The 26907-nt window shown below is 30.1% G+C and overlaps 6 protein-coding genes and 1 long non-coding RNA gene across 14 annotated transcripts; 5 read left to right on the top strand and 2 right to left on the bottom strand.

Moving 5' to 3' along the window:
- The first annotated feature begins 2317 nt into the window (after positions 1–2317).
- On the top strand, positions 2318–3602 carry LOC128392148 (39S ribosomal protein L47, mitochondrial-like). Its single transcript, XM_053352127.1, is given in 5 exon segments — positions 2318–2647; positions 2716–2791; positions 2793–3008; positions 3099–3417; positions 3480–3602. Coding segments are annotated over 4 exon segments (684 nt in total). The 5' UTR covers positions 2318–2571; the 3' UTR covers positions 3415–3417; positions 3480–3602.
- Positions 3603–6992: 3390 nt separating this feature from the next.
- On the top strand, positions 6993–10243 carry LOC128392655 (microtubule-associated protein tau-like). The gene is made up of 5 exons (XM_053352713.1): positions 6993–7687; positions 7987–8046; positions 8732–8833; positions 8900–8989; positions 9067–10243. Exons 1-5 carry the CDS (start codon positions 7579–7581, stop codon positions 9567–9569), a joined length of 864 nt encoding a protein of 287 aa, XP_053208688.1. The 5' UTR covers positions 6993–7578; the 3' UTR covers positions 9570–10243.
- Positions 10244–10654: 411 nt separating this feature from the next.
- LOC128392656 (actin-related protein 2/3 complex subunit 3-like) lies at positions 10655–11790 on the top strand. Its single transcript, XM_053352714.1, has 2 exons — positions 10655–10814; positions 10988–11790. The coding sequence occupies exons 1-2, from the start codon at positions 10809–10811 to the stop codon at positions 11531–11533; spliced, it is 552 nt and encodes a 183-aa protein (XP_053208689.1). The 5' UTR covers positions 10655–10808; the 3' UTR covers positions 11534–11790.
- On the bottom strand, positions 11788–12493 carry LOC128392657 (40S ribosomal protein S15Aa). The gene has a single exon (XM_053352715.1). It carries the CDS (start codon positions 12298–12300, stop codon positions 11908–11910), a length of 393 nt encoding a protein of 130 aa, XP_053208690.1. The 5' UTR covers positions 12301–12493; the 3' UTR covers positions 11788–11907.
- Positions 12494–12709: 216 nt separating this feature from the next.
- On the top strand, positions 12710–17037 carry LOC128392653 (dihydroxyacetone phosphate acyltransferase-like). Of its 3 annotated transcripts, XM_053352712.1 has the most exons (5): positions 12710–12863; positions 12953–13198; positions 14178–14283; positions 14455–14644; positions 14889–17037. In XM_053352712.1, the coding sequence occupies exons 4-5, from the start codon at positions 14480–14482 to the stop codon at positions 16677–16679; spliced, it is 1956 nt and encodes a 651-aa protein (XP_053208687.1). In that variant the 5' UTR covers positions 12710–12863; positions 12953–13198; positions 14178–14283; positions 14455–14479; the 3' UTR covers positions 16680–17037. The 3 variants fall into 3 exon arrangements, with proteins under 3 accessions (XP_053208687.1, XP_053208685.1, XP_053208686.1); XM_053352710.1 differs by lacking the exon at positions 14178–14283; XM_053352711.1 differs by lacking the exon at positions 14178–14283 and having other exon boundaries at positions 12788–13198.
- A 582-nt stretch (positions 17038–17619) lies between these two features.
- Positions 17620–19119, bottom strand: LOC128392658 (uncharacterized). The gene is made up of 2 exons (XR_008326026.1): positions 18441–19119; positions 17620–18337 (listed from the first exon to the last, which is right to left on the bottom strand). It is a non-coding gene; the product is annotated as an uncharacterized LOC128392658 (long non-coding RNA).
- Positions 19120–19221: 102 nt separating this feature from the next.
- LOC128392652 (hybrid signal transduction histidine kinase M-like) lies at positions 19222–26523 on the top strand. Of its 6 annotated transcripts, none has more exons than XR_008326025.1 (8): positions 19224–19365; positions 19764–19853; positions 20705–22199; positions 22431–22638; positions 22743–23186; positions 23396–23676; positions 23938–24539; positions 25978–26523. XR_008326025.1 is itself a non-coding variant. In XM_053352705.1 (8 exons), the coding sequence occupies exons 3-7, from the start codon at positions 20884–20886 to the stop codon at positions 24065–24067; spliced, it is 2379 nt and encodes a 792-aa protein (XP_053208680.1). In that variant the 5' UTR covers positions 19224–19365; positions 19764–19853; positions 20705–20883; the 3' UTR covers positions 24068–24090; positions 25978–26523. The 6 variants fall into 6 exon arrangements, 5 of the variants coding, with proteins under 5 accessions (XP_053208683.1, XP_053208680.1, XP_053208684.1 ...); XM_053352705.1 differs by having other exon boundaries at positions 23938–24090; XM_053352709.1 differs by having other exon boundaries at positions 22434–22638; positions 23938–24090.
- Positions 26524–26907: the final 384 nt, after the last annotated feature.

Below are 26907 nucleotides of genomic sequence, written 5' to 3' on the forward strand. Positions count from 1 at the left end.
CGACAAAACAATCACCGAGAAAGCAAAATGAAGCACAATTGTAACTAATAACTAAGTTACTCAATTGTTTCGACAAATGAATTGCCAAGAAGATAAATGGAGGACAATAGTAACTAATAACTAAGTTACTAAATCGTTTGGACAAATTATTCACCAAGAAGACAAATGGAGCACAATTGTAACCAACAACTAGGTCGCTCGATCGTTTCGATAACTTTATCGCCAAGAAGACAAATGAAGCACATTAGTAACTAATAACTAAGTTACTCAATTGTTTCGACAAATTAATTGCCAAGAAGATAAATGGAGGACAATAGTAACTAATAGCTCAGTTACGCAAAATAATAGCTTGTTTATCAAACGGTTACTAGTCACGCAAAGACGAATTTTTTTTAATGGAATTGAACTGACAAAAAGTGACAATTAATGACAATGTACTATCAATCTTAACCTTATATTTGTGGAATTGAAATAATCAGATTTGAAGAAACAAGTTTTTATTCCATTTAATACGTGGTTGTAACCAAGTAATGTAACTCTACTTATAAGATCAAGAATATCTAAGCAATGAGCTCGACTGAAAAACTTGATAAACAGGTTTATATTAAGATCAAAACTACAACCTCATTCAGATTTCAGGCTATAATCGATTTCCTTAAACAAAGAAACGATTTTTATTATGTTCCAATAACATTTAATTTAACAAATATTCGTAAAATTATTCGGTGACTGAAATTATCAAATGTAAAAGAAAAATACGTATACTAAAATATTCAAAATAATATTATCGACAAAATCGTTAGAATAACATTGAGAAATATTGAGATAGTTGGATGTTGAAGCTTAAAACTAGTCAAACGAAAAAAATGGCTAATCACTGTTGCGAGCCCAATTCACAATTAAAATCCAAACGATTCAATATAACTTCAAATTCTGTATTTTAGCTTTATGAAAACAATTAACATGAAATAAATTGTATCCAACATTTGATGTCAACTAGATAATGAGAACATCACGTCTAAGGGTCACCATGTTTTGGTTAAGATTTAAACGACTAAATAAGATTCACTATAAGAACTTTTAAGGTTAAACAATATCAATCGACCACTAGTCATTAATTACTCAGATAATTTTATTAGTTAAATTCACGATTATCAAAATTAACTACAATTAAACTATAATCAAGTTGGTCACCATAAAGGTGCCAACTCAACTAATCCACCAAAATGGTGGATTCAAGGAAAAGGAAAAGAGAGAGAGAAGGGGAAAAATTAAAGGGGAAGATGAGGTGGTTTGGACCAGGTATTAAAACAGGTTTAGTACCTGGTTAAAGTTGTTATGACAAGAGAGAGAGAGAGAAATAGCCGCGTAAACGTCCACGGAAACGACCTGGTCTGCGACATACGATCGTATGGGAACCAGGAACGCATTCGTGAAGTTTAGTTAGCAAATGGCGGGGCTTAGCCTTGCATATACGAAGCTAACAATATTGTATAAGCTTAGCGATCATGTTGATCGCTCGCTCCCTTGTTGTTATTATTTCAATTATAATCATAATCATAAACCACTAACTATTAATCTAAACAATAACAACATTCAAAAACATAGTTAATTGAAAATAATCATTGTTGACCAATGAATACAGTTAATTAAAACCGACAATTAAAGAATCTATGAATAGGTTGTATGAAAATACAATTTTTTAACGAAAAAAGTCGTTTGTCAGAAATGAACCCGGTTTGGTTTTTATGAGAAGAAAATTTAGTGCGGGCTGACATATTTTATTTGCTTATTTTGAATGAAATTTATTTATTAAATACTATATTTATTTGATTCTATTTATAGATCATCTTTGCGTCAAGAAGAACTTAAAATCATTGTAACAGTGATCTTAAAGAACTATTTTTTGTTTTGTATCAATAGAAAAATACGCTTCGAACTATGCAAATCTTTATTAATTAATTGTACTTGTGTTAATATTCATTGGTACATTTTATTTATAATGTTATCGTTAACCAGTTTCTCTCTATTTAATATATATTATATTTTATAAGATTTTCAATTTATCCTTCATTGTTATGGAAAACAAATGAACCTTGTTTAAATGAGTTTTTTGATAAAGCAGAAAATTGGGGAGAAAATTTGAATAGAGTTGGTAAGTTTCATTTTTTGATATTAAATGGATTTTATTTTTCTAATATTATATTGTAATCTAATTATATTTAAATTTAATAAATTTAATTGCGATTTACATAAATTATGGTTCGTATATTTCACTCTTTTTCAAAATCAAAAAAATTTTATCTTACTGTTTATATTGATTTTACTTTTGTTTTCATGTTAATTATTATATTTACATATAATGTTCAATTCAACTTTAACCCGGTTCACTCTACTTCCTAGGTTGACCTTATGTTCAACTGGGCAGATTTTTAAGCCACTCATCACTTTGGTTCAACGTGCAAGTGACTCTACAGTTTCTAATCAAGAATCCAAATTAGCCTCCGCATCACCAAAGATTAATCCATACACTGAATCATCGGAATCAATGAAAAAGGATGATAAAGATTCATGGAAAAAAATGAACCCGGTTTGAATTCGTTTTTTGATAAAGAAGAAAATTGGGGAGAAAATGTGGTTAGAGTTGGTAAGATTTTTTGACATTCAATGAAATTTACTTTTCTAATATTATATTTAATTTTATTCTTATTTCAGGTCGTTCTTGGCGTCAAGAAGAATTGAGAATAAAATCTAATGATGATCTACATAAATTATGGTTCGTCTTATATAAAAAAAAATATGTTGCTGACTATGCAAGAAGCATGTAAAGCGGAAGGACATGTATTTCCTTCCGAAGAGAAAATAGAAAAGGTTGAAGAATCTCTGGAAAATCTAGAGAAAATTGTCAGAGAAAGAAACAAAGCTTACTTCCAATTAGAAGTAGGTGAAGATGCCACAGCCAAAAGATCAATGGCATTTAGAATGGACCAATTTGGCCGATGGCGATGGTACATATTCATTTGTTCATACTCAGTCCATACGAATAGTCTCGTTATTTATTTATTATTATTTTTCTTTCATTTATTTTTACTTTTTAGGCAACCAATTTACGAGCATTACAAGCCATTTAGAGCGAGTCCAAATTGGAGGAAAGTATTTGGACTTTGCTCAAGTGCAGATACTTTAAATTTCGCACGTGCTCATCGAGAGAGAAGACGAAACGCCCTGATTGCACATTTGAAAATTAAACATAGTTTAGTTCGGCAATATTTGAGGCGATTCCCTAACTTGGATATAAATTATCTACAGAAAAAATTTCCAGAAGTTCCTGTTCAATACATCAAAGACAATCTCAACTTTGATCCAGAGTATTGTCGACTGGTCAGCAAAGGAGCCTACGAGGAACTTCATTAATAAGTAATATTGACTTTCTTTTGAGCATAACAATTTATCGAGATGATTTAAAATCAATTCAATAGTTGGTCTGTCTTTTTTATCATATTCAGTTGAGTTTGTGACAATTTAATAATGGACATTGCAACATTGAGATCCCATTGACCAGCCTTAGGATCAATAATTGATTCAACCAAATCAACTGTTAAATCATCTCACCATTTAGAGCGATGAAAAAAGATTCATGGAAAAAATGAGAATGGTTTGAATTCGTTTTTTGATAAAGAAGAAAATTGGGGAGAAAATGTGTTCAGAGTTATGCCACTTATGCTCAATGAAATTCTTCTATTTAATATTATATTTAATTTTATTCTTATTCTCACCGTCAAGAAGAACTTAGGCTAAAATCTAATAGTCATTTACATAAATTTTAGTTTATTTTATGTAAAGAAAAAATATGCTTTTGGCTGTACAAAAAGCTTATTCAGCGAATTTAACATATTTTCATATTATTTTATTACTTTGGGAAACTAGAGAAAAATTTGAAAACATTACGAATCATTTGTTCACACTCAGTTCATACAAATGATCTCGTTATTTATTTATAATTATTATTTTTTATTCTTGGCAACCAATTTACAAACATCTTAAATCCATTTTAAGCGAGTCCAAATTGGAGGAAAGTATTTGGACTTTGCTCAAGTGCAGATACTTTAAATTTCGCACGTGCTTATCGAGAGAGAAGACAAAACGCCCTGATTGCACATTTAAAAATTTAACATAGTTTAGTTCGGCAATATTTGAGGTAATTCCCTAACTTGGATATAAATTACCTGCAGAAAAAATTTCCAGAAGTTCCAGTTCAATACATCAAAGACAATCTATACTTTGGTCCAGAATATTGTCAATTGGTCAGCAAAGAAGCTTATGAGGAATTGTATTAATACGTAATATTGACTTTCTCTTGATCATAACAATTGATTGAGGTGATAAAATCAATGAAAAAGTTGTTAAAGGTTCATGGAAATGAGCACGGTTTGAATTCGTTTTTTAATAACGAAGAAATTTGGTTAAATGTGGTTAGAGTTGGTAAAATTCATTTTTTGACACTCAATAAAATTTATTCATCAAATATCAAATTTCATTTTTTCTTATTTTAGGTCGTTACGTCAAGAAGATTTACAAAAATTCTGGTTTGTGTCATATAAAGAAAAAAAATATGCTTCTTACTATTCAAGAAGCTTGTAAAGCGGAAGGATATGTATTTCCTTCCGAAGGATTCCGAGGATAGAAAAGGTTGAAGAATCATTGGTGAATTTGGAGAAGATTGTCAGAGAAAGAAACAAAGTGTACTTCTAATTAGAAGTAGGTGAAGATGCTTCAAGCGAAAGATCAATGGCATTCAGATTAGATCAATTTGACCAATGTTGATGGTACATGTTCATTTGTTCACACTTAATTCATACAAATTATCTCGTTTTTATTTCTTATTTTACTTTTTAGGCAACCAATTTACGAGCATTACAAGCCATTTAGAGCGAGTCCAAATTGGAGAAAAGTTATTTAAAAATTAAACATAGTTTGGCAATATTCGAGGAGATTTCCAAACTCGGATCTAAATTATCTATTAAATCATCAACATCTCACATCTAATTTTGTGTTAAATTGATCATCATCATGTTCACCTGTGTAATTAAAATGGTTTATAATTAACCAACAAGGTGATTTTTTGATTGAAATTTAATTTAGTTTACTTGGTTATCGTAACTGATTGAGTTGAATGATTTAATTAGTGTTGATTATCATTAGTTGTCTGATGAGTTGATTAACTATTTATATCAATTGAGAGAGGCTTAACTACGGAAGTAAACTGTTCAATACTAAACATTATCTTTGTTCAACAATTAACTTACCAAGGTGACAATTTAAAAAGGAAAACTTGATTGTCTTCAAACGATTAACAATTTAATCAACAAACAAAAAAGATTCACGTTTACTGAAACAATCAAGTTAACCTGATTCATTTAACGTTCACTGATTTTGACAATTTAATTTTTTTCTATTGGTTGATTGTTATTATTTCAATTATAATCATAATCATAAACCACTAACTATTAATCTAAACAATAACAACATTCAAAAACATAGTTAATTGAAAATAATCATTGTTGACCAATGAATACAGTTAATCAATCAAATTGCTACACATCGATTACCTTAATTGTAACGGTAAAAAGATGAGGGAAAAAATGATTACAATTACAACAAAGTAATTGTTCACAATTAAATTAACCGTTATACTGAAAATGTATGATAATGACTTTGTAATTAAATGATTAAGTTAATTGAAACAATCAACTGTTCAACTGATTAACTGGTAAACTATTTTTAATCATTGATTGTTCAGTTTGATTTAATTTTAACCATTTCTAATTTCAAGGTAATCAACTTTCAACCTAGGATTTAATTGTGATTTGTGATCATGATTAAATTTAATTTCTTGTAATTATTTTTAATCAAGGATTATCTTCATTGTTGATTAGTTAATTTTTTTTTCTTTCCCTTAATTGTAAATTTTTACTCGTTTTTTAATTTCATTCAATAGTCAATCAACTTTTGATTGATTGTTGACTAACGACTAACGACTAAAAATAAAGAAATTAAAGTTTACAATTAGGTTAATTATTAGCTATTGGTTATGATTGCAATTGATCACGATTTACAGTTTTCATCGCGATTAACTTTTAATTGTGATCAACAAACTAACTTTTTACCATCAATAAGTTACAATTATTAATACATAATTGTCATTGAACAAATTTGTTCATTTCCAAACAGACCAATTAAAAATATTTGCAATCAACTAATTGTTTCAAGTTAATTGTCACCTAGATTTGTTTTTAAAACTTGTATCTTTAATTAAGATTGTCGGTCAATTAAATCAAAGTTAAATTGTGAAATTAATTGACTTTTTAAAACCAATATAATAATATCAAAAGTAACAATCAGATAATCAATGAATTGATTGTTATTAAATTGTTGAAAATGAAAAAGTTTTTAAGGAAAAACAAATTAGTTGATTGTCAGAAATGAAGGAAATGAAGGTTAACTTAATTAACATAGGAAATTATGTTCACCTGTTTCCGAATTGATTGCAATCAATGGAAACAATTAAAACGATCTTGTATTGTTTAATCACTCCTTTGATTACCACTCCTATTAATAGTTAATTTGAATGATTGTAAATAGCAAGAGATGATTATAATGATAATCATGTTAAGAAATCAATGAAAAGTTTGATGATTTAATCGAGTAAATCAAATTCTTATTGTAGTTAATTGTAAGAATATAAAAGGTTAATGAAAATAAAGAGTTAGTATGAATAATTAAATTCTAATCGGAGTTAAATTGTTTTCCATGGACATCATGATATTAATTCGTGATTGGTGTTCATTGTTCGTTGTAAACAATTTACTGATTGTAACACAATCAATGATATTATAACAACAATCACCTGTCCATTGGTCAATTAGAGAGTCAATTTGATAAAATCTCAGGTTAAACAATTTAACTCAAGTTGATCAAATATCATTACAATTTAGTAAACATCGAGAATGAAACAAAAATAAACTTTTTGATGACCAACAATTAAGTTAATATATTTACATTGTGACGATGTAATTAGGTTTCTAATTGTGATTAAAGCTTCCTTTGTGACCTGTAACTGTAAATCATTTGATTGAATTGTTGCTAAATCATCTAATTGATCAACAAAATCATCGAATTAATTGTTAACCAATAGAAAAATTTTTTTTTTCTTGTTCTTCATGTTAATTCAATTCGCTTGTTGCTAACTCATCTACTCTTTTACTATCATCATCTTCCTTGTCCTTATTTCTTACTATTTTATCATCATCTCTATATTATCATCTTCTTCTCTTACTTTTTCCACTCTTAATCATCTTCCCTCTCTCACAATTCACCCACTCTCACCTTCTTCCTCCTCCTCTGTAGTTTCTTGATTACAACGCATGGACTTAATTCTGGATCAATAAAATTTAGGTTTGGCAAAAGCGAGAGAAAAATAAAAACAGTTACTCATTTCAATTGTTTACTTCACTATTTTCATCTAAGATTCTTGATTGTTGGATAAATACCCAACAATTAACTTAAATCAGCTGACCAATGTCAGATAATAAACCAACTGGATCAACTAAATCATCAACGGATAAGCCAAAAAATGTTACATCAGTTGAAAGGTTGTCAAGAGGAGCCCAACGATCAGCGAGTCGAGGTTAGTATAATCACAATTAAAATCACAATTAAGTGTATATTTAGTATTAATTGTTGTCATCATTAGATCATTACCTTTTTTCACAAGTTAATTACTTTCTTTGGTTTTAATATAAACTCATATTGATGTTTGATTAATGATGAGAATCATTAATTACTCTTTGTCCTTCTTAATCCATTTCCTCGTTTTCGTCTATTAATATTTCTATTCATAATTGAAGATCAATATGTTTATCCATTAACTAATCATTTTCTTCACTTAATTGTTATCTAATTGTCTTTCTTAATTGTGTTCAATAGATTCAATGAAAAGTCGAGATCCATCAAATTGTACATCTCCTACTAAAGATTTATCAAGAAGTAAGTTAATCATTTGATTACATTCATTTTTCCTATCAGATAATTAATCCATCTCATTAGTTAATATCATCTTCAACATTAAATTGTTATAATCTGATTGTTTGTTAATTGTTACAACATTGTAAACAAAATGAGTAAACTAGTATTCACTATCTATTGTAATAATTAATACTTTCACTGATTAACAATTTATCTCATGTGTTACTGGATTTGGATAGTTACCAGAAAACAGATTAATTAACCTAATTAACTTAAACCAGAGTAGTAATTAAGTTAAAAACATTAGCAAATCTATTGTTGGTTAGTAATTAATTCATATAATCAATATGATTTGATTTTCACATGTAAATTGAATATCAATGAATATTCAAAGTCAATCAAATAACTTAATTGTTTTCTTATAATCAGTAGATTGAATTTAAAACTATCTAACCAATGATCAGCAATTTAATCAAATATAAACAAGTTAATTCACTTAAATTATTGTTTAGTAATCATAAAAGTTAATCATTAGACATCAATTAATTTGCTGCAAGTCGACATGACAAAAAATGAAACTTTTCTGATCGATTTAGTGATTGTTATTACAATTAACTGTGTTTTAATTGTTGTGCTTTTTTTAATCATTAACACTAATATTTGACATTCTATCAATTTTCATTGTTTGTCTTTTAATTGTGATCAGAATTACCTCCAATCAAAGCACCAGTTGGATTGGCGAAAGGGCCTGACCTTAAAAATGTCAGATCGAAAATTGGATCTTTACAAAATGTCAAACATAAACCAGGTACTTATTAATACTTCAAATTGTTGATCAATAAACAATTAATTGTTTCTTAATTGTCAATTGTAGTTGGAGGTGAGAAGAAAGTAATTACACAGAAATTAGAATGGCAAGCAAAGCCTAGAATTGGTTCACTTGATTACGTTAAACACAGACCAGGTAAGAATAGGAAATGGATCATCATTGGATTGCGATTTAATTGTTGATGATTTACTAATTGTTATCTTATTTTCTAGCTGGAGGTGATGTGAAAATAGAGAACAAGAAATTGGAATGGAAAGCGAAACCTAAAGTTGGATCTTTAGACAATGTCAAACACAAACCGGGCGGAGGTCAAGTGAACATATTTGACGAGAAATATACAAGTAGATCATCAACCGGAGGTCGATCACCAAGTGAGAATCGATCGATAAGTCCAAGTTCAACAGCGAATTCGGTGAAATCTTCATGTAACACTCCGACCGATGGTCGATCACCGTTACCATCATCATCCTCTTTGAAAGAGGGCAAGGAAAACAAACCAAGTGAATCAACACCGATCGTGAAAACGACGAAAACACCAACAGATCTGAACAATAATAACACCAAAAACGATAATAGTGTAAAAGAATTGAAATCAACTGGATCAAGTGTCAACTCGAAGCCTTCGAGCGCTAAAACTGATGAAAACAACAACGACAAAATCGCATCTCGACCAAACAGTTTAACATCAACCGCATCTCAGCCTGTAAAGGGTTAATTAATTGCCGCTATTTGGACCAAGAAATTACCTTCGAAATCACCTTGGTAATCAGCGAAACAAATCCACTTGGATTAACGCTAATTCCTCACAATTAACTGATCATGGCAAATATTTTATTCTGCTGTTGAATCCACTTTATATTCTTGATCAAAATTGATTTAAATTCTTTCATTTAATCATCGTTGATTTAAACCATTTCCTCTGATTATTTTCTTCTTCCTCTTCTCCAATCAAACGGATTGATTAACTTGGATGACAGTTGATCACAATCCTGAGATGATCAGGGAACAATTAAGCCAATCATTTACTTTTCGAATTTTTCATTTTTCTCCTGAAAAAAATTGAAAGAAAAATTAAACAGTTAATTGTATTTTTATTCTTTTCTTTTCTTTTATCATTAATCATCATGATTTAGAATTTAAATCATTTTAATTTGGTCCTTGTTTTTCCATCACAATCAACTAATTGCAACATGGTTACTATACAAATGAGAGAAAATGATTATTTAAACACTCAAAATGTGTCAAAGAAAAATGATATTAAGCTCACATCAAATATTCAAATTATATATTGATTGTAATAAATTAAATACTTATCAGTTTATTGTAACAATTAAAGTAAACTAAATTATTAAGAAAGAGTCACACTAATTAAAACTATCGATAACTTGATTATCCTTAAAACAATTACTCCAAGTTCAGCTATTCAACAATTCAATTTAATCGCATGAACTAAATTGATTTAGATGATTAATCATAACTCACCCGATTGATTATCTAAATTAATCACTAGATTTGAAATAATTAACAAAATAATTTTCCCTTATTAAGAGTTGATTGAAATTAGATTACAACTCCAGTTAATAGAGTAATCATCTTTTCCACCTTTCTTACAGACTCATAAAGTCATAATCTTCAATTAATTCAGGTGTCATCAATTTTATCAATACTAAAATCTTACAATTTGGTCAATTGTTTCATCTTAAATTAAACAACAATTAAATGAGTCACCAAATGATCAATACGATAGAATACAAGTAGCGCCACCTGGAGGATTTAAATTCGATTTTGATGAAAATCATCATAACCATTTGTTTGTTGTTTTCTGTCACAATTAAGTCTCTGTTTTGGTTATTATTTTAATTATTTTTATAATTGTTTCATTTTATTGTCTCTCAATCAATTTAATTCACTATTGTTTACGTGATAGATCAATTTGTTACTTGCCACAATTAAGATGCCCGTAAGTAATTAACTAAATGTTGTTAACCTTTTTCTCTCATATGTTTTTAGAAAAACCTTATTATTGTTTTTCCAAATGTTACATATCCTCTCACACCCATTTAATTATTTCTCTTCTTCTAATTTACCTTATTTGTAATAATTATTTTTTTTTCTTTTCGTCATCATCCATAGGGATATCATTCTAAATTAACAAATGCATCTCGGAAGATTGGAAATGTAGCCTTTCTCACATTTAAAACTAAAGTTCGTGGACCAGTGACAACAATGAGTCCAGAAGATTTGGTTGATAATGAATTGGATATAATTGATGAAGCTCTTTTCAATTTTAAGGCCAATGTTTTCTTTAAACAATTTGAGATTCAAAGTGATTCTGATCGAGTTCTAATCTATTTAACCCTGTTTATCACTGAATGTTTAAAGAAACTACAAAAATGTACCAGCAAAGATCAAGCATTACAAGAAGTTTACTCTCTTGCTGTTTCCAAATTTGACATTCCCGGTGATGTTTCATTCCCTTTGAATACCGTTTACGCTAAACCATCAACTCTGGATGAAGCTAATCAAATGCGAGCTTATTTTAACCAATTAAGACAAGAGACTGGTCAAAGGCTGGTGGAGAGAGTGTTCGATAAGGAAACGAATAAACCATCAAAATGGTGGATCTGTTTCGCTAAGAGAAAGTTCATGGATATTAGTCTTTCAGGGAGAGGACAATAAATTGCAATTCTTTTGTTTTTCTATTTCAAAAAGAAATCGTCACTTGTTAACCATTGTCATCGGTTGTAAATTCCGATTCTTTGATTATCTTTCTCTCTCTCTCTCTCTTCTATACACACATACACAGTCTTTTCCTCTCTTTAGAACTGCTCAAATTGTTTTCATGTTTCAAATTGCCGAAAATGTGGACCGATTACTATGGATTGATAATTAACACGATAAAAATGAAATAAAGTCATTTAGACAAGAAAATATTATCAACCCTATGTAACAGATTTATTGTTTCCACATGGATGTTTTTTTGTGTTGGTGTTTGTATATAGAAAGTTGGTTATTTTGTTTCAATGAGTTAATATTTATTGTTGTTGTTTTGTTTAGAAGAAGAATCCTAATATTTTTCCTCCAAGATGCTTGCGACGGGCTTCCTCATGGTCCATGATTCCTCCTGATGTTGTTAAAACAAAATAACCAAATTGACGAGATGGCAATAGATTCCTCATGTAAGTTTCAATGTTCCTTAATTCAACATCAAATCTTGGAGCTATAACACCACATTTATTTAACCTTCCAGTAAGGTTTACTACAATTTTACCGGCTCGATGGTCATCTACAATTTCAAATTCACCAATGTAACCATGTTTCATCATTACCTTAAGGAATTTAATTATTACCTTAGATGATGGACGTATTAACACTTGGCGTTTACCTCGTTTCTCTGCATTGTTGATGGACTTGAGAGCATCAGCTAAAACATTCATACGAACCATTGTTAATTTTTTAAGGTTTTAACAAATTACCTTTCGTTTAATTAATTTCAAGGGAAAATAAAGGAATAGATCAACACAATAGGTAAACTAATTATTAAATTAAATTAAATTAAATTTACAATAAACACAAAAGTAAATTAACTTTTCATGTGGTCTTAATATTAACTCTTAGAGTTGAGTTTACATTCATTTGGAAACCGAGTCTTCAAGTTTCCTTTTCCGGGCTACGTTTCCATGGAAACGAGAATAGAATATCAGTAGAAAAACCGCTCGATTTGAAAGAGAAGAAAAAAATCAATTTCTGTTCATTTAATTTCTTCAGTTGATCAATTGGAACATTTCAATTTAATTTAATTTAATTTGATTGGAATTTAAATCTACAATTTTAATTAGAATTTCTTTCCTCAATTAAATTCGGAGATCAATGTATCAAAGTGAAACCATTGATTCATCGATTGTGATTGTTTATATTTTCATTTATTTTTCATTTGTGTTCATTTGTTTGTTTTGTGATTTTTTTCAATTTTCATTTTTTCCTTTTTCTATTTGATTAATTTTCTAAGGTAAGTCTTTTAATTAGTTGTTGATTTGATTGTTTCTCTAATTAGTGTCGTGGATTAATTGTGATTATTTTACATGTGATTGTCTTCAGATTTCTATTGGAAACTGGTGACTCTCTTTTTTCCTTCTTCTCTCTTCCTTTTTCTCTTTCTTTCTTACTTTGGGTTTTCTTATTCTCTCAATGGAATCAAAATTATGTCATCATGTTGATTTTTGGTTTTCACTTGAGACTTTGATTAATTTGGTTCCTGATTAGTTTTTATTCACCGATATTCATCAATTCAGCCTGGAACAGTTGGTGATTATTATTACCTTTTTATACTTAAATATTGACAAGGTAAGTCCATCGATTTTTAATCAACTCCAATCAGTGTTTTCTTTTTCTCCTCTCAATCTCTTCATCATTATGATGAGTACATTTTTTATTTAGTATTAATAATAGATTGTAATCTTTTAATTGTAATTAATCGTGGTGACTTGATGATACTTATTGTTTTTGACCTTTTTCTTCATTAATCAATTCGATTCAGACTTTAGGTTGATTATCTACTTTTTAATGGTTAAGGGAACATTCATTTTCTCCCTGAAACATTTCCTCTCAAATTGATGTTATATTTACTCTTTCTGATTATTGGCTTGACAATTTACACAATTTCTGCATAACAATCAGTTCATGTTTCCGTTTGTTTTGTTAAATTAATTGCTTTCCATTCCCATCGATATCATAGGCCTGTTAACATCCCAAGGTTCGAGTAACAACATGAAGAGAACAAAATTTCACCTCATTTTCTCTCTCTCGATCATTTTATCCTCTCTTTAATCATTAACTAATGTAATTAAACTAATCCATGGTCATCTTATGACTTGGCTTGATTTGGGAATTTTTATTAATATCACTCTTTAAGCCTCCACACATCGTATTACATTTCGTGTGTCCAATCTTCATCATTTGAAGCTAATCAGTGTGTTCACTTAATAGTATTTAATCAATTCCAATCAACTATTAGTATCTTGGTTACTCATTTAGTTCCAAATTCTTTCAATCTAATCACCTCATCCTTGTTCTAATTTCATTTTAACTCTTTTTTCATTCTAATTGTGAACTTCAATTTCTAATGACAGTTTCTTACCATCTCTTGGCTAACAATCCAACAATATGAATCTCTAATTAGATTTTATCCTCTGTGAAATAACAATTAACCAAAGATTAACTTGTAAATCATTTTTCCTCTTTACAATTTAAATGTGATTAGTTGTTTTTCTTGTCAATGACACTTCCTTCAATTCAAGTCACTTCTTATTGTTTCCTTGGTTAGCAAACTATCAAATTTAAATAGTGTTCAGATTATGAAAGTTTCCAAAGAATTAAAAAAATCATCATGATTTAAATCTCATCATCATTTCTATTCCAATACAATCAAGGTAATTCTGTCAATTTCTTATCCGTGTTTACTGAATCTCCCTGACAATCAACAATAACCAACAACTATTCAATCAAAATGATCATTTATAAACACGAATTGATTATTTCCTTGTAGAATATTCAATCGATTCATTAAATTAATAATAATTTTCTCTTACTTCTTTCATTAGGTTTCCTTCCGTAAGAAAATTAAAAATGTCCACAAAAACTAATTTAACTGACCAATTGAATTTCCTACGAAACCAATATGATGCCCTTTGGTTAACTTTCCATAACTACGAATGTAATCAATTTAAACGATCACTTAAACGTAATCCAAAACAAATAAGAGCTGATGTATTCAAAGAACCATCAATTCAGGTAAATAAGTTGATCAAAAAGTTTTCATGTTATTGATAATCAAGTTTAATTAAGATTAATAATAATAAAAGATTGTCAATATTGAAGGTCACTGACATTGTCCATTCATAAACAGTAGTAAATGTTACAATTTCTCATTGATTAACATGGTAACATGATTGATATTATTTGTTTATTTACTATTAACATATTATTATTCTCATTCTCTATTTATTATTATTTGTTCCAATCTAAATATTTACAGGAACTTATTGAAAAAGATCCTGAAATCAAGAAAAAGATTGACAAGATTTTGGATGAAATGTCACATACATTTACGTTAAGATCGATTCGTTTCATTGGTTACTTTGTTGTGAAAATAATGAAATCTATTTACCGTCATGCCTGGATCGATGATAACATTTCAATTGATCCAATGTCCTTCTACTTTGATCCAAATAATACAACAATACCCGCAACAATTAATCGTCTGGTCACCGAATCGCCGGTCGTTTATCTCCCAACACATCGAAGTTATGCTGATTTTCTTCTCTTGTCTTACATTTGCTTCCAAATGAATTTACCTCTTCCTGCCATCGCCGCGGGCATCGATTTCTTATCTCTCAAACAAATTGCATCGCTTCTTCGTTCATGTGGTGCCTTTTTCATCCGTCGATCCTTCAAAGGGTCTGAGGATAAACTATACCGTTCCATTTTTCGTACCTACGTCCAAGATATAGTTAAAGGAGGAGAAATGCCTCTCGAGTGTTTCATTGAGGGAACACGTTCGAGGTCGGGAAAATCTTTACAGCCGAAACTCGGTCTCATTGGAACCGCTTTGAAACTATTCTGGACCTCACAGATTCCCGATTTGATTCTTGTTCCTATTTCTATTTGCTACGATCGAATCCTTGAAGAAGATCTTTATGCCAAAGAATTGAGTCCCCCTCAAATTGATGCTTCAAGTGGTTCGAAACCCAAAGAAACGCCCAAACACTTACTATCCGGAGCCAGAGCGATTCTTGCACAAGATTTTGGCTCATTTTATATTCGCTTTGGATCACCGATTAGTTTACGAGAATTCCCTGGTAATCACGATATACGATTAAAATACCAGAAAAGCAATAAATCATTCGATGGTCCTCAAAGTAGCGAAGAGCTATCGTTCGCCTCGCAATTATGTCGATGTGTTATTAAAGAGCAACATCGGGCTTCCATAATATCGCCTTTTTCCCTGTTTTCTTTTATCATATTTTCTGATTTAATTTCCAAATGTAATTACCTGGAATACGAACCAATCATTTTGGAGGAAAACACTTTACACATCGATTATGATATTGAACAAACTTTAGGAAACATGGATCTGCTGTGTGATCTAATTTCGGACAATAATTTATCCCATAAATTAATTTCCAATAGTCTTAAGGATGAATTTTTTTCCTGTCTGTCGATTCATCATAATCTAGTCAAATTGCAACAATCAACAACAATTGGTCCTCAAAGTTTAAGAATATCATTTGAAAATAATTTAACTTTAGCCCGATTTCGTAATTATTCAAATCAATGTCTCCAATTAATCATAGAAATCGCCATGGTTATTTATTCATCATCTTATCAAGTATATAAGAATTTGGAGAATCTCCTTTCGCAAGAATTTGTTTTAACACCTAAATCATCAGCTGATTACGAGAATGAAAAAAATATTCATCAAAATTTGTCACCTCAAGTTATCGAAATATTAACTGTCCAGATAAACTATTTCCTAATCAACTACCATAGACTTGGTCAATGGCTTCTATCAACTGGTCCTGATGAACTTTTGGAGACCAAATTTTTCATTCGTAAAGCTCAAAGTGAAGTCAAAGTCCCAATGGATTTAGTTCAAAACTTTGTTCAACTCTCATTAAAAAATGGCTCACTAATTAAAAGAGGGGACCAGCTGATTACCAATCAGAATGTAACTCGAGATCTACTTGATTCAATAATCTCAACCTCATACAATAGCTTGGATATTAAACTGATGGCAAAAGATTCAACAATCAAACCTAAATTGTGAATTTAACTTCCATACCAATCTGTTGGATTTTCTAAATCAAGACTAATCAATTTTCTTCTTAGCAATTAAAATGAATCATTAATGAAAAGGTCACAAATCAAGATTAACAGTCATTGTTAAACCAATTTTGAATAATCAACTTACAAGTTTATAAAGTTTACCAACAAAATTAAATTAGTCTTGAAAAGTTTTGAGTCTTTGGAGTTTAATCAGCAATAAATCAAAAGTAAATTGTTTTTAATTAAAAGCAACTCCAATAAGTTTGCAAAATCCATTTATGATCACCTTAATTGTTACCATTGTAAACCTAAAGTTTAATAAAATTAAAAAGTTGCTACGATTAAATTTCAAACGTCGATCTCATCAGCAATCAGTAAACTGGGTTTCATTTATGACGATAACAAGAAATCTATTGATAAAAAGCAAGTTGATTTAACATCGACTGTTAAATTTTCTTAATTGTTTTTTAATTTTGAACGAAACAATCAACTTTCCCCGATGAAATAACTGAAGATTCAATTGCTCTGTTGGTGGTTATCAAGTTATTCTAAAGGTGATTTGTACAATTAACGAACTTGCTAAATTGTTTGCCGATGATTTGAGCGAAACTGTGATGACAATTAAGCAGAAATCAAGGATTCGGGGCCATTAAAGCCGAAACATGTTCGAGAAGCCGTTAGAAAGGTTGAGTTGAGAGAAAACTTTTCCAAGGAAACTTTTTCATTTCTCAGATGAAATTTCTTAAAGATGATTAACTTTGTTCATCAACAATTAAATCTCGGTAATCATGTTGTGCCATTTGATTTGATTGCTTTCTACATTTAACTTACGTTAAACATTTTCCGTGATTAAGGGAAAAAAAGTTGTCACCAAAATAACAAAAAACTCTAATCGTCAGAACAATTTAAAAACTGATACAAACAATTAAACGTAATTGATGTTTTGGTTAAAATAGACGTTAATTTGTTTCGTACTAATCAAACAGAATCAAGTTTTACAACAATTAAGATTAATTTGAACATTTTCTTTCCTCTTTTTTTTTCTCAATCATAAATCGGCAATTTGATTCAACAAATCAATTAAATGAATAACAATAGTATTAACTGATTATGAATAAGATGATTGTGCTAATGATTACAACAATTTAAATAGTGAACAGTTGTGGTTAATTGTGAATTATCTGATTAAATTGTATTATCACAATAAACTTATTCAATTGATGATTGGAAATCAATTTAAACTGTTGTAATGGGAAAGACAAATGAACACATCAAAGTAATCAACAGTTGATGATCTTAATGATGATCAAAGAATGGTAATTAAAGTGTAACCATTTTGATTTAACTCTTCTCCTTCATTACCGTTACACAATCAAATCAGTTAATTCATTTGATTTTAGTAGTTGAACATTAATAACAACCAGTGAATTTGATCAAATGTTGACACATGTTAAACTTTGCCTCGGGTTGATTGTTTGTCTTAATTTGATGATTTCAGTTGATTTGACTGGTTGATTATTCTAATCATTGGTAAAGCCTGTAATTAAGTGAAAGAAAAGTAACAGTTAGAAAAATTTTCTTCATTAATTAACTTACCATTAAATATATTGATTAAAGTTATTCTCTAATTTTTACTTGTTTCCCAATCAATCAAATCAACTATTGGGAGAAGAGAAATAAAAGGACAATTAACTAATAATTTGCAAATCTAATCATAATTGTTAACCCTAATTTAGTTAATTTTCCTTCTCTTATACAAAACCTTGTGATCCTTTTGACCTCCAGAAAAAAAGAGTAAAATTTTATGCCAAAAGCAAACGTTATTTTGTCAAGTTCAACTGTTTATAATAATGGTAATTATCCAACTGATCATTAATTATGATAACGATGAGAGTTAATTGTTTCAATATCACCCAATTTTAATAGATAATTGAAAAATTATCTGTATTTTAGTGAAAATTAGTCCAGAAACACCATTGTAACACCAAGCAACAAATGCGAATAACATTTAACCAAGACAAGGCGAAAAAAATGTCTCCCAACTCACTGATTACCAATTGAAATCCTCAAAAACGGAACAAAAAAATCAGGTAGACAAAAAAAACATGACAATCCAGGTAAAAGGATTGACCAAAAAACACAATCAATCAATTAATAACAATAATATAATTAATCTAATCACTTTAGTACAAAAGAGACAATCACGTTAACAGGATATATAGAAAACAAAAAGGTTCCACTTATAAAAACAATCCAACAACTTAAACGTTTAATCGGCTTAAATCAGCTAATAATTCTAATCACTGAGTTGATTGTAATTCACAGAATTTCATAAAAAAAGGTGTAAACATAAATCAATTAGTAAAAGAAAATTAATCTTTTAATTGTTTTATTAAAACGAAAACGGAACCACAATAAGAAAAAGAAAAGAAATTAAAAACATTAGAAAAAATCGCCAACAGGTGTAGACACTTGTTCGCATAGAAATTCTCATTCACTTTCTAAAGAACAATCAACTTAATTAGTTGATGATTCTAATTCTAAATTGTTAGTTTTTCTTTTCAGTTAATTAAATGTTTATCTATCTTTTTAAACGATTGTCGCAAGTGATTAATGTTAATGACGTTCCATCACATGTTATACTTTTAACAAGCTTCATTTCTTGTTCTCATCTCTTATAACCAAAGGTGAGTTACATTGGTTTCTGTCAATCATTATCTCCATTAACATTATAAGTCAATTGTCTTTGTTTTTTTTTCTTTATTCTCTTTCATTTCTTCTTGTTCTGCTGATTTTTTTTCTATCTCCTCTTTTAGCTCTCTCTCTCTCTCTCTCTTCAAAGTTGAATATCACACATACGCATCATCTCTCCTATTTTCATCTTCTTCTCTCTAAATCTCATCATTACCCATTCTTATTTAATCAGCATCTTAAAAAACCTCCAATGATAGGATATCAGTGGCAATGATTTTCTCACAGAAATTGTATAAATCTAATGATCAATTTGAATTCTTTTTCATTTTTTGTTCTGTTCTCCAATACATTTAATAATTTATGAATCTTTTCTCTCTCTCCTCACTTTTAGCTTCCATCATGATTTTAATTCTGTGAATATTCATTAATCTTCTGTGGTTTTTATTTCGTCACTTTTGGGTGACCATACTCGTAATATCATGTATGTGTAATGTTTTTGTTACATTTTTTTCTCTCTCTCCCTATCATCTTTTTATCTTCTCTTTCTTTCCCTCTCTTTTGCTCTTGCTCTCTCTCTCTTTCTCTATCTCTATCATTGCCTATCTATTTTTTCATGTTTCTCTCCTTTTTTGCCTTCTCTCTCCCTCTCTCACTCTCTGGTGATTTATTCACTATATTTATCTTGTGTCATTTATTCATTGTGTTTGTTTCTCAAAAAAAATTCTTCACCATCTCAATGGATTTTTATTTAGGTGAATTAATTGATTTATTTGATGCTATGAAATTAATTCCAAAATCTTTATTCTGTTTACAATTAATTTTTTGATACGGTTTTCTTTTCTTTTCTCACTCTCTTTTTCTTTCTTTATGTATATAAATTTCTTCAGAAACCAGTCTTTTCCCCATTTTTTTCCTTTCATTCTCTATCTCCTCTTTCTTTCTTTCTCTTCTTTTCTTTCCTTTTCTCTTTCTATTTCTCTATCTTTTTTCTCTTCTCTTCTGTTGCTTTTTTCCCATCATTTCATCAGATTTGCTTTTTTTCTGGTTTGGTCTTAGCGTTTTTCTCTTTCAACTTATTTTCTCTAATTAATCCTCTTCTCATTTTTTTCTAAATTACTTATCTCCTTGATTTATCCGCTTAGATGCAACCTTTCCCTTAGGCCTCTCTCATTGTCTCACTTTCATCTTTCTCCTCTCCCACCAATACTCACATATTCATGTACTCAACAATATAAACATTTGCCTTTCTTTAGTTGTTTCCATTATTGTTTCATCTTATTTACATCATTTGACATCTTTCTGCATTTTTCTTCTCTTTATTTTTTTTTTCAGTTTAATTTCAATTCTTTGTTGGTGAAAGTGGATTCGGTAAATCAGCAATCGTGATTAATTCAACAGCCTGTGTGTGTTTATCCTTCTACCTCTCACCTAATGGTTCCTTGAATAGGGGAGGAGAGGTTACCATCTTGCCTTGGTTTGTTTCCTCCTTTGTTAGCGGAGGATCAGCCAATATGTCAGACCGAGGGAACACGGCTACTGCTGCTTCTGCAAATACCACAGTGGCTTCTTCTTCATCATGTTCATCTTCAAATCTTCCAAGTACAACTGCAATTCAACAATCAAAGAACCATTCAAATTTACTTGTGATCGATCTTACCAATTCAGATGAAGAAGATAACCACCGAGCCAGTGGTGGAGGAGGAGGAGGAGGTAGTGGTGGTGGTAGTGGTGTTGTTGGCATGAATGTTAATGGTGGTTCAACAACACTACCAACTAACACTGGTACCAGTTTTAGCTCCAATAATAATATTAATAATAATAGCAACGGTAATTCAATTCAGTCTCAAAATCATCATCACCATCCACAAGTACAACATCAACATGGAGCTTTATATCTTCCTCAACACTCTCAACATCCTTTACAACTTTACAACCATCATCCACCTCATTCGCACCATTTTCATCATCATCTTCATCAACATCCAGGACGCGAAGCAGTGGAAAGGAATAAAAAGTGTACGAGAAGGGACAAGATTAATTCTAACTGTGTACATTCACCTGGTGATAGTAATAATAACACCACGAGCCAGATCAATAGTAACATTAGTTCTAATCACATAAATCATTACCCGAGCCATAACCAAAGTCAAAACACTGGTAACAATGGTAATGGTAATAGTAGCAATAGTAACAGCAGCAGTAGCAGTTCCAGTAGTAATAGCAACCATAACGACAATAACTGCTCCCAGAATATACCTTGCCACAGTTCCGTTGGATCACCTTTACCACTCCCACTCAATATTGATCCACCAGCGATGTCATCAACAAACCCTTACTTTAACCCATGTAGATATGGTTACCTTCACCCTAATGATCCTATCACTTCAAATCGTAACCTATGCCCTGACTTAAGCAATAATAATGGTGAAGCCTGTTCATCTTATAGTAATTGTTTTGTTGCAAGTTCATCTAACGGAGTTAACTCTGCACCAGTAACTGGACCGTGTCCTCATAATCATGGTTATTGTCCAATTGGTAGTCCCCATACATTGCCAGCTTATCAAGGACAACCCTCTGATTTAAGTCGTCTTTTTGGTCCAAATTTAGCAGCACCAATACCCTCGCCTAGACCCCGACAGGAGCCTTCGATTTATTTTCCATACTACTCAGGCCAACCACCTCCACACCACAGCCACAGCTATGCATATCAATTGCCTCATGGAATGCATCCAAATCATCAACGGATTCTTATGTCTCATCAAAGGATCGGTGAAAATCACCGAAGGAGTTTTTTTAGACATCATCAACAGCGCGCTGGCCTGCCAAGGTTTGTATTTCTCTCTTTCTCTCTCAATAACCTTCAACAATATTTTCCATTAAAATTTACTTTTTCATTTCTCTTTCTTTCTCGTTCTTTCTTCTTTCTCTATCCCTTTCTCTTCACTTTTTGAACAACTATTCTTCTGACGTCAATTGAATAAATTTTCTAATGATCAAATGTTGATTATTCTAATTATTTACAATTTTTCTTTCTTTATGTTTCTTTTCTCCCTCTCAGCAGACGATACATGGAAGCCGGAAACCAAATCAATTACCAGCGGTACATGGATTCTGGTGTTAGCTTAACCCCGGGTAGTCATGGAGCTCATAATATTCCCGGAGCTCTTGCTCCTAATGCCAATTCTCATGTTAACCTCTATGATTGTCCAAATAACGAGTCATCTTTCAGTTGGAACATAGGAGTTTCTCCTCAATATATCGATCAGGTAAACAAATCCTTTCCATTCACAAAATTACTCATTACTCGCATTTGTTTTTTTTTCTAAAAAAATCAATCTAATCAATCTCTCTAATTTCGTTTTATCAATAGAATCAAGCCAGTGCCGCAATGACTAGTATCGCATTGCACACAATCTCGGGACCTTCTCCCTCGATTCCTCCCATGTCTATACCAGTGCCAATAAATCCTCTTATAGCTACAAGTAGTGATGGAACTCTTGTCACTACTACTGGTGATACCTGCAATAGATTTGATGTTTCATCATTAACTATACCATCAACTCGCGTTCCTAATCTTAATCCAAATGTAAGGCCAAATTCTAACTCACCTCAAGTATCATCTGTAAACAATCCCAACGAAATGGTTGATCTTAACGATGCCATTCAAAATGATGTAATTGTCAACACATCTCCAGACGCTGCGCATTCACATATACACCATCATGTTCATCAACATCATTATCATCATTCCCATCCAAATAGAGTTCATCATTTCGGAAATCCTCATCTACAAATCACAATCTCACCTCAAATGGTAAGTTCATTAATGTTTTTTTTTCTCATCTTCTCCACAAACGGAAATGCGTATGTTGTTTTATTAATAATTTTAATCTGTTGATAATAGTATGTGCATGTATTCATAAATACAACTATATTTTATTCATGATTTTTATATCTTTCTTTTTTTCTTCATCCCCTTTAAATTTTTACTTTCTCTGTCTCTCTCTCCGCTCTTTCCATCAGATTGTTGCCCCGAGACAGGATGTGATCTTTTCAGAACTTACTCCAAGTTTTTCACCGCCTTTTCACCATCCATATCCATCTCCTTATATAACTGGTTATATGAGGAGTATTCAGCAACATCGTCACTCAGCAACCGTCAACAGAGGAGCCTCTCAAGCTGTCATAGAGCGAAACACTTTCCCGCACAAGTACAAGAAGATTCAACGAAGTGCCGAGGTTGAGGACACCATTGAAAAGTGTACTATATGTCTATGTGAATTTGAAGATACCGAAGATGTTAGGTAAATATTATTGTCATTTATCTGTTAATCACTTAATAAGATAAAATACCAACCTGTTGGGTTATGTCAATCAGTGTTTATTTTTTTTATACTAGATTATATCTTATCCATTTACTATTTCTTGATTATGTTTGACACTTTTATTTGACTCTTTTATTAGTTTTTACTTTTCTCAACCATTAACTTTTCTTTGATAATTTACTATTAATTATATTTATCTCTTTCTTTTTTTCTATTCTGTTTATCTTTACAATCACTTAGACGTTTACCATGTATGCACCTATTCCATGTTGAATGTGTTGACCAATGGCTAGCGACCAATAAACGATGTCCAATTTGTCGTGTTGATATCGAAGAGCATCTTAAAGATTTTGGCCTGGCCTCATCGTGACTTGAAGAGCTAACTAAACTACTGTAAATGTTAATAATTATACACATAAATCTATATATATATATCTATACATATATATATCTACACCTGATCCACAAATACCAATCACATCATGGGAAAACCACTAATCATAATTTCTATCTCTTCTAATGTGTGCTCAAAACAATCCTCAATTTCACCGGAAACAATTAACCTTCTCTCTCTCTCTCTCTCTCTCAATATCATTTCACTGTCACTATTTTTCTTCCGATACCCTTTCACCTTTTTTATTATTTTTATTTTACCTCTTTAACTCTTTTAAAACATAAACAATCCCCAAATTCACATTGCTAACCACAAGCGTCCTAATCCTTTCAAAAGTAAATCCCTTCATCATCCACATCATCATCCACCATCATAACAAAAACCTCCAAGTCCCATTTTTACCCTTTAAACATAAAAAAAAAATCCATTTCTTGTGTTGTGTTTAAATGTGAGTGACCAATTTGAGTTAAGCTCAAGAAACAAAAGCCCAATATATATTTATTTTTTTCTTTTTTCTATCTAAAGAAAGAGAAAAATCTAATTAATCAAACTTTACAATTTAATTTTCAAACTATTGAAATTTAAATTGACCAACAAACAAACTTATAAACACGCATCTTCCTCTACCTCTTAAAAACTAACAAACAAGAAACATAAACAACACTTTTTGTCTTTGCTTGATCAACACTCTACCAATTTAGCCTTGTCTCTAGAAAGGATAATATGTGTAAGTGACCCCACACTCTTGACCTTTGTTTAGACTAAAGGTGAGAGGGGTCGCTTTTTTTGTCTATTTAATTCATCAAAGAATTAGAGCAAAATTAGAATGAGAACAAAAAAAAATTGCAAGAAAAAAAAACACTTCGAAAGAAACAAAGTTCTTATCGAAGAGAAAAAAAAGATTTAATTCAGAGCCGATATTTTAGATTACCGCCCAAAGAAATTGATGTAATTAACCACAAACTGTTGATACAATTAACAAATTATATATTATTACGATTTTATGTCCACTTAATCAAAAACAAAGCGATTATATTTCTTGTCTCTTTTTCTGAGTGTCAACAATTAACTCACATTCTCTGTATATTCATGTATCTCTATCTCTCTGATAATTAATTGCTAATTGCTTTGAACTCTTTCTATTTTTTTCTATTCTCAATTGTTTCAATTACGAGGGATTGAGAAACAATTGAAATGGAATCTTTAACAATTAACTAATTACAAGAAAAATGTTTCTCTCTCTCTCTCTCCGTGTCTTCAAGTTTATCTTGCTAATCATTTTCATTTGTTTTTCTTATTCATTATTAGCTTATGATCACCATTAACCAAGCAAACAATTAAAAGGATAATTTAGTTAGATTAAGCAATTCAACTCAGTTTGATAAGTAACAATTAACTGATTTTCTAATAAAATCAAGCACCCAAACAAAACAAAAACATTAATTATATTTAAAGAAAATATTGTAATCAAAAACAAACAAATGATTAAACAAGAAAAACAACAATTAGCAAATTAACAAAGCACATTGTGAGAGTTTTAATTAACGATATTGTATTAATAATTAACCAACTATATTATTTAATTGTATCATAGTTATCAACAATCAATCACAATCGTAACAAACTTGTATACACATCAAAATGCACAATTAACAACCAAAATTTTGTGTATTCATTTGAAAAAACAATTTAATCAATTTAATTGTCTTTTTTTTATTTCATCAATAATCAAATACAATTAACTTGATATGATAATTAACCTCTTCCCCCATTCCTTAATCACTTAAATCCTTTGATTGATCTTGAAACCTAATCACCGTCCTAATCCTTTAATTGTTCAACTTTTTTTTCTGTTTTTTTTTCGTTTATTTTTTAATCATCTCAAGATAATGAGGATTTGAAGAAAAGGACTCATCAACAATTAACTAATTACAAAGAATTAACAAAAAAAAATTATTGTTTAAGCTCAAACGGATTCCAGGATTTCAACCCGTTCGTCTAATTGTCGTTAATTTGGTTTCTGGTATCTCGTCCCTTTTTGATAGTTAATTAATTTGGAATCAATAAACTAACAAAGGAATCATTTAATTATCATTGACACACTAACTCACAATTAAACTTGGATCTGCAACAATTTAAACAAACACACACATAAGGATCACACAATTAATAAACCCGAGGAAAAATTGATTTGATTGCAACCGAGAAAAACAAAACAAATCAAATCAATAGAGATGATCAATTGAAGTTAACTAATTAATAATCAACTCGAATCACTTGCTTTAAATGTTTTTAATTGTTCTCATATTTTTTTTAATGTTAGACATGATTACTTTTTAATTGTAATCCAAATAGGTAATCTAATTAATACCTTTCATCAACAATATTTAAATAGTTAATATAAAAAAAAAGTAAAAAAAAATTTCATCAAGTTAATTGAAAAAAAAAGATAATTAAATGATTATGATTAATTAAATGGAGAAAAATAAACAAACTCATAACTGATGATAACAAATTAAAAAAAAAGTTAATTCACTTTCCCGAAAACCAAAATTTGTTTAATTATTATCGAGCTTTTAATTACAATTAACTCTTACGGTGTAACAATTGAGTTAATCGATAGTAATTGACTAATTGTATTAGTTTGTAGTAAATTTTCTTGTGATTTTTCTTATTCAGTCAGAATTTAATTTACAATTGTAAAAATTAGTTGGAAGTGATCATTTATAGTTAATTGTTCGTATTTAAAGTTAATTGTTTACTTTTTTTCATTCGTTCGATTTTTGAATTTGGCGCCTTTTTTGGAGAAAAATGAA

Source organism: Panonychus citri, unplaced genomic scaffold (genome assembly GCF_014898815.1).
Source record: "Panonychus citri isolate SS breed McGregor unplaced genomic scaffold, ASM1489881v1 Contig00136, whole genome shotgun sequence".
In the NCBI taxonomy this organism is placed as follows: Eukaryota; Metazoa; Arthropoda; class Arachnida; order Trombidiformes; family Tetranychidae; genus Panonychus; species Panonychus citri.

What these genes read in the sequence shown, in the direction of transcription:
- LOC128392653 (XM_053352712.1), top strand. Translation starts at nt 14,480, where the DNA reads ATGTCCACAAAAACTAATTTAACTGACCAATTGAATTTCCTACGAAAC. An exon ending in TCAAAGAACCATCAATTCAG is followed by an intron (nt 14,645 to 14,888) that starts GTAAATAAGTTG and finishes AAATATTTACAG; the next exon opens with GAACTTATTGAAAAAGATCC.
- LOC128392655 (XM_053352713.1), top strand. Translation starts at nt 7,579, where the DNA reads ATGTCAGATAATAAACCAACTGGATCAACTAAATCATCAACGGATAAG. An exon ending in TACTAAAGATTTATCAAGAA is followed by an intron (nt 8,047 to 8,731) that starts GTAAGTTAATCA and finishes AATTGTGATCAG; the next exon opens with AATTACCTCCAATCAAAGCA. An exon ending in TTACGTTAAACACAGACCAG is followed by an intron (nt 8,990 to 9,066) that starts GTAAGAATAGGA and finishes CTTATTTTCTAG; the next exon opens with CTGGAGGTGATGTGAAAATA.
- LOC128392657 (XM_053352715.1), bottom strand. Translation starts at nt 12,300, where the DNA reads ATGGTTCGTATGAATGTTTTAGCTGATGCTCTCAAGTCCATCAACAAT.
- LOC128392652 (XM_053352708.1), top strand. Translation starts at nt 20,884, where the DNA reads ATGTCAGACCGAGGGAACACGGCTACTGCTGCTTCTGCAAATACCACA. An exon ending in CAGCGCGCTGGCCTGCCAAG is followed by an intron (nt 22,200 to 22,430) that starts GTTTGTATTTCT and finishes TCTCCCTCTCAG; the next exon opens with CAGACGATACATGGAAGCCG. An exon ending in CTCCTCAATATATCGATCAG is followed by an intron (nt 22,639 to 22,742) that starts GTAAACAAATCC and finishes TTTTATCAATAG; the next exon opens with AATCAAGCCAGTGCCGCAAT.